General features: G+C 35.3%; 1 protein-coding gene across 3 annotated transcripts in view; it reads left to right on the forward strand.

The window, feature by feature from the left end:
- LOC137622917 (uncharacterized) overlaps positions 1–7,500 on the forward strand; it is a 436,226-nt gene that overhangs the window by 415,050 nt on the left and 13,676 nt on the right. For all 3 annotated transcript variants that reach the window (XM_068353479.1, XM_068353480.1, XM_068353481.1), the window contains one exon: positions 2,567–2,739. In XM_068353479.1, the coding sequence (XP_068209580.1) occupies positions 2,567–2,739 (173 nt within the window). The remainder of the gene's footprint in view (positions 1–2,566; positions 2,740–7,500) is intronic.

Below are 7,500 nucleotides of genomic sequence, written 5' to 3' on the forward strand. Positions count from 1 at the left end.
CACACCGTTGCTCAAATTGTAGTTCTCTCTTAATGAACGCAAGGTATGTTTACAACGAAAAATACATCAACAAGTAAATAAACATGAAATGAATGGAAATCAGTTTCGTGAGCTTAATTGTATTTCAAGAATGATTCATTCTACAAAGGCCCTAAATTTATTATATTTCACACTATTTTTCAAGTTTAATCTTTTTCATTCACACATGGTCTATTCAATGTCATTTCTTTTAACAAGCCTTTTATCATCTTTTGTTATTTTTGGAAAGATAATTTTTCTTATTTCGTTTTCTTTTGTTTCTGGAATTTTTCATTTTTCATCTCGTGAAACTTTTTCAGGTAATTATTGTTCTAAAACTAAAGGACTTTTCAGACCATATTATATTTTGTTTCTAATTTTTCGTTTTTTATCTCAAAAAAACTTTTCCCAGGTAATTATTGTTCTGTAATTAAAACACTTTTCCAATCATATCAAGTTATTTTCTCTTTAAATGATTTCTTTAGTTGGCTATACATTTTTCTATAGTTCAACCCTTTTAAACAATATTCCTCCTAATGAAGAACACCTTACTATACTTTTGTACTTTTTTCTTTAGTTGAAACTTTTCGTAAAGTTTGCTTTTTACTCGGGTAATTTTTCCTTCCTTTGCCCAAGATTTTGTCCCCAATTTCAAAATATCTTCTTTAGCCGAGAAATCTCTCCATTGTGGTAAAGACCTTTTCATCTTCGCAAATTTACCTTTTAGTTCGAAAATATACCCATAAAATCGACACCTTATCCCCACCTCAGTCATCTCCCCATTCTTAGGAACTTTTATTTATTTTGGAAAGTTATTCATGATATTGAGAACATCTTTCCTTTGTTAATGTTCCTTTCTTTAGATAATCTGAAAAAACAAATATACTTATGAAATTAGAGAACAAGAGGATTCTTTTGTTACATATAGTAATAAATGGCTAAGGAAAAAAAAATCCCCCAAGACTTTTATTCCTATTTGGAGAAACAGTTCCAATACACTTAACTAAAGGACATCTTTGACCCTAGGGGCTGAGATTTCAGTGTTTTAATATACACACTGTTTACAACACGGTCTCTTTCACCACAAAAGAGCATTTCCTACCTATAGAGCAGTGGTTCCCAAACTGGGGGGCGCGCCCCACTAGGGGGGCGTGAGGACGATACAAGGGGGGCGTGGTCTCTGCTCGAAATTGCTTGTTTAATAGAATAATAAAATCATTAAAAGAACAAATATCTCTCATTACATACATGCATCCATCTCACTAAATTTGACCAGAAATTGTGCCTTAGTCTCATAAGTATTTCCAAATATTATATGCTATGTTTTCAAATTATCTATTCTTAAAATTGCAACTCAATTTTGCCAATTTGCTAATGTTCAAACTTTTTTTTTCGCTCACTTTGAACCAAATGTTTCGTTTTTAGTTACTGGAATGTACTATTATTTGTTTGAGTGGCTTTCATTATTAAAATGAAATACAAACAGAAATCTGTTTTCCTGTACAATGCTAAGAAATAAATGTAAGAATCATTTCATATAAAAAAAGAAGAGAGGAGTGGGGGCGTATGGGTCTACTGGAAGCAAAAGGGGGCGTCAGGTAAGATAGTTTGGGAACCACTGCTATAGAGGACTTTGGAGTTTTTTACCCGTAGTTTGCAAACCTAAAGCTTCAGGTTTTAGTCTATAGTTCTTATTTCAGTTATGTTTATATGTCATTTTCCAATTGCATTGTTTTTTTCATAAGCTTCATAGAAAAATTCATGATTGGTTGGAATTGTTCCGTTAGAATATATGCACATGAATTCTGTCTGTACAGAACTTACAAATATTTTACAAATAAATTCTATACCTATACCCAATGGACTATATATGGTCTTTCAGACCAGGTCACATTATATACATATTACTTTGTTGCGTGTATCCAAAGCAAACTATTTTATGGATTCTTACCTCTACATGTACACATGCATGACACCATTTGATATATTTTTAACTAACTTACTAACATTGCTACTTGATGTCCATTCATAATCGCCTATACACATTACAGAATATGTCATTTGAAACGCATTCTTCTTTGTCCTCATTAATTTCAAAACATGATCTTTGATTTATTATTTAGTTTCCCTAATAATGACCTTAGATATCAGGATGCCAGAAAACTCTAAATCAATTAATCAATTGCCCTTACATGTCTATTTCATAACACGCCGTCCGATGGTTATTCCACCTCAACCACTTATATATGGGAACATAACATTCTATATGTATTCCCCAAAATACGTAGTTTAGTCCTTACTTCGTATTTATCCACCCATCCGTGTATTATTTTTTTTTTTTTTAGAACATACTACTAAGTACCTCTTATGACTTGTTTATACATATTTGGGAACAAGCTAATGATTATTTATTCCCATTCCTCCAAATGTATTTTAGAATATACCATTTAATATCATATCTTCATGTAAATCAGCTTGAAATTATAACTGATGAATATTATTGATTTTTATACATTTGAAAACATTCTCATTGCCCACTATATTTCAGACAAGAAGTTCACGTCATGTGGAGATCAGTCAAGTGGCACGAAGGACTGTTAAACGCCTCGGCCACGGGTTTGATATCCTGGGAGGAGACAGAGAGAGATACCATCATAGGCTGCACGTTGACTTTACCTGGGACTCCACATGCGAAGACGCTGACGAAGGTCTTCACGCCAGGTAAGGTGATGCATCCGAAGGCATAGAAACGCTGGAAGATGGTAGCAAAGAATATTAATTGGGAGAAGGAGAAACATAAATCACAAAAACCTTAAACTGACAATGATTATAATACAGCATAGATCATGTAAATATTAAACGTTTACAAAGATAATCAAAATGACAGAGAAAAAATCTTTAATCATAACTTTTTCCACTTTATAAAAATCAAAAGATGAAATAGCTGATAATGTTATTATTCCTCAATAATAATTCAAATTAAAAGTAAATAAAATTCCCGTTATATTTCACATTTATATTTAGCATCAGGTTATAAACTAGATTTATTTTGATTTTGGCCCTGATGGCGAATTCAAAGGAGGTGCATCATATGCTTTGATTTCTATTACATTTTCTTCTGGAAGTTGTAGTGTTTTCCTTTCAAGTCTTTCTAACGTGAATATTGTGCTGTAGGCTATATTCCTTCGCTTGGAGGTAGCATATTAAGGATCCACCAACTGTTTCAGTAAGAGTCAAGGAAGGTTTTGAAACAATAATCTGCCTTCCATTTTTCCTTACAAATCCAGTCCATGAAGAAGCAAGAAGTGTAGCGAACAGTACTTGATATTATGTAGACTCCTCTATTTAGAAAAAAATAGGTGTACTGCTTATAAGTATCCCAATGTTCCTAAGATTTTTCATCCTATGCTGCTTACACCACAACCATTCAGGGTTGTTGTGGCCTGTTGGAAACGTCTCTGCCCAGCGAAAGCCGGACTGGGATTCGTTTCCCGCTCGAACTCGATATTTTCTTGTAGTTTCTACAACCTCACCATCCTTGTGAGCTAAGAATCGTGGTTTGGGGGAGCCTATAGGTATACTTGCTAAGTCATCAAAAGCCATTGCCTAGCCTTCCCTGGTCTTAACTTGGGTGGAGATTGGTCTTGGGCATTGATTATATGTATATGTGGTCAGTCTCTAGGGCATTGTCCTGCTAGCTAGGGCATTGTCATTGTCTCTTGCCTCTGCCATTCAAGAACGCCCATTAAACCTTTACACTATAAAGGGTTTCGGCGCATAAACAATTGGTTACCTAGAGTTTATAATCCTATTTAGCTTCTCCCCTTCATCGAATGCCGGCACTCGAAAAAAGCACGTCAATAGAAGAAGAAGCCATATTACCACTCCATTGATATTATCGGCTCCTCGAAAATCTCTTCATAAGCTCTTAACGTCCTGCCGGCTCTTAGCACCTCTGACAGTCTTGCGGTGTAGTGCAGCTCTACAGTCTGTCTTCCAGACTATACTTTTTTTAGCTCCCATATAGCCAGGTTCCATCTACTCGATACTAACTTGTCAAAAAGCTTCTACAAGTCAGAGCCGAATATTATTCATATAATTACAAGTACTTTCTGATTCCCAGGCTCATTGCAGACTTCAGAAGTTTAAAGAAAATCCTCTCTCCTAACCCCTTATCTGGAAGATAGTTGGTACTGATGTTCAAAACATAAGAGCTAAGATTAACTTATTCATAATTTTACTTCTCATTATTTTCCATGGCTGTTTGCATCAGGCTTCATTTCTTTGTTGCAGGTTTCAGGAAAGTTTGGAATCTGACAAGGGAGTAACGTTAATTCGCCTTTTCTAATACTACAATATATTGTAGACTTACTACATAAAGTTCATTTCAATAAATTCAACCTATTTCCTTTCATTCACACCCAACATCCAAATATTTGGCTCTATAATAATAATAATAATAATAATAATAATCCTTACATTTTGTCATTTTTCTTAGAAGATGTAGTGTGTTTATCTTTGTTCTCTTGTTTCCCTCTGCCAAAAGTGTAATATTCCAGGAAACATTTTAATCATCAAGAAATTCCATCTTCAAAGAACCCCTTGTTGTCTGCGCCCACACAAGAGACTCCCTCGGAATCTGCCTCATCATGTCTCTTTATGAACATCTCTTAAATCCCGTATCAAAGGTTTAAAGGCCGCTCATGTATGACAGAGGCAAGAGACGGGGCAATGTCTTACAGACATATATTTTTATACCATCATCATCAGCCGTTGCTAGTCCAATGCAGGACAAAGACCTTAGACATGTCCTTCCACACGCTTCTAATTTTGGTCTTTGTATGCCAATCTATACATTTTCTTAGTGCGTCATTCCATCGTCTTCTTTTCATTCCCTTGCTTCGCTTACAATCTCTGTGGATCCATTCTGTTAGTCTTCTTGTCTATCTATTATCTGTCATTTTCATTTTATGTCCTGCCCATGGCCATTTCTTTTTCTTACAAGTTGTTAGAATATCCATCTTTACACATACTCACAGATACTTAATTTTGTTTTTGCCGAGTATGCGTGTATTGGTGATTTAAAGGGAACGTAAATAATTAGTTCAAAACCATATCATGTTAAGGAGTTTGCCCAATGTACTGTATGTCGTGATTATATAACATCAAGTATTCCTTCACATTTTATACAAACTAGGTCTAGACGTTGTTATAAAAGCATCAGAACTCTTTATTGGACGTAGATTAATTTATACCTATTAGCATTGTGCTGCAGAACAAAAATTATACATGCAAGAAATAAAAATATCAACCGTTTTCGTGTAACTTGTGAAAAGACTTTCCAAGAGGAGCCATAAATAGGAAATTCTAAGTGAGCCTTCCGCGGTGTGTCCGTACCGCAGCGGTAATGAAAGGGCCCCAGAGCAAGCATAACGTTCTCAGATAAAGTTTAACCCGTCTGGTAGAATACGCCGGCCATACTCTGCGATACGGCATTATAGGCCGTAAATGTTCGAGACTTAAGGCTTTCTTTTTCGTTCTGTCCGATAAAGGTCTAGCGTACAACAGCCGCTCGGGGCAGGTTACCATTGCTGCCTTGTTGCCAGAAGACAATAGGGCTGCTTTCGCTTGCGAGGCCTTGGACTGAAATTGGGTTAAATAAGAAATCCTATACAAGTCATTGCGCTTTATCTAAGCTAATATTTTTCCTGTTTCCCCGTGGTCCCCGATAAAGAATTTTGTCAAGAATTAACTTTGCACCAGAGCCTTGTTTTAGAACGATTCAAGCCAAGAAGAAAGTGTTACACCCTGCAACCTGATTTCCGAAATCTGCTTCGATGCCTGGCCCTCCCATTTCCTTAATATTCGTTCCATCCTTTCAGTGTTATAAAAAGAATATCTTCTACTGCTTCGTCATTTTCGAAATAACCGCTCTTCGTCTCTTGTAATAGCCTGTTTGACTTTCTTTTCTGTATGAAATGTGAACATTATAAATTTTATTGTCCTTAATGTAGACTTATATACATCTGTAGATCAAATTTTCTGTGTGAAGGCTGTTTAATAAGATCTCAGATGACATGACTTCCCTCCTATTGGATGCTGGCATCAAAACAAACGTCATGCTACCACTTCACACATTTATTCACAAGCGATTGCTTCTCTAAGTTAACTGGATAGCTGCAGAATTCTCTCTCCACTTCCGTTTTTCCATGAATTGAAAGTTGTCCTACCAATAAGAGGCCGTTCTGGACCCTTTTTCCAGAGAATAACACCCCACACTATTTTCTTGCTTGTTTTGGTTTCCTTTTTATTTGGACGAGATAACGTCCCTGGATAGTCTGGTTTATCAGCACTTGCTTTGAAAGGCAGACATTGGTAAACAGCTCATTTGTGTTCCAAAAGGTCCAGAATTCAATTTTGCCTTCATGTTTATCTTAAGAGACATAGATTTAAAGTTTGTTTCACAAAGCAGAAGTTTAATGTTTGTCATTAAAGGCACAAATTCCATGCTTGACTTGAAAGGCAGAACTTTCAGGTACGGTTCAAAAAGCAAAATATTTTGTGTTTGCTTTTAAAGGCAATATGTCACGTTTTTTTTTTCTTTTTTTTTTTTTAAAGAAGTGACTTTGTTTCTTTTATAAAGCAACATCTCATAATTAAATTATTAGGCAGAAACTTTATGCCTGCTTTAAACGATGAAAATTGTATGCTTGTTTTAACGACCGTTATTTGATGTGTACTTAGCGAGCAAAATATTCAATTTATGTCTTCAAATTTTCGATAAATTTCATGGCTATTTGCAAACCTTTTCTATGATTCTATGGCCTTTTGAAATTTGACCTGTCAAGAAGAGCAAAAAATTTAATATATTATAACTTCAACCGATTACTTGAAAAACGTAACCTTCTAGATATATTGATAGTGAAAATTCCATTACTGAACCAATTCTATGGAAATACAGTATCTTGAGAGAGAGAGAGAGAGAGAGAGAGAGAGAGAGAGAGAGAGAGAGAGAGAGAGAATATCTATAAATATACTCTAATTCACAACCATGTCATACTAACTCCAAACCCAAATAATAGGAAGATATTGAGTAACTGAAACTTTCAATAGGCTTTGGGAGTCTTGCACGAGTAGCAATGAGCCTTAAAAAGTCCAAAACCCACCAGAAGGAGTACTGTAAGCATACCTTAAGAAAAATATTTAAATCTAAAGGTTGTTAGAGTGAGTGACTTGATAGAAAAAGATAGAAAACTAGCCCTGCAACAAACCTCATGTTTCTGTTGCTATCGACAATGGGTCCCAATGATGCCCCAGAGTCACCGCAGTGAATATGGATACATCAATTAAACACATCCTTTTGTGAAGTTGATTTTTCATCCGTCGATATAGAGCAGCGGCAGTCTTTTTCATCCCTCCATAATTGTCGATTTTCAATTGTCAGAATGTTTTCTTCTTCGAAAAAAAAAAAACAGTTGCATT

The sequence above is a fragment of the Palaemon carinicauda genome, chromosome 30, assembly GCF_036898095.1.
Source record: "Palaemon carinicauda isolate YSFRI2023 chromosome 30, ASM3689809v2, whole genome shotgun sequence".
Lineage (NCBI taxonomy): Eukaryota > Metazoa > Arthropoda > Malacostraca > Decapoda > Palaemonidae > Palaemon > Palaemon carinicauda.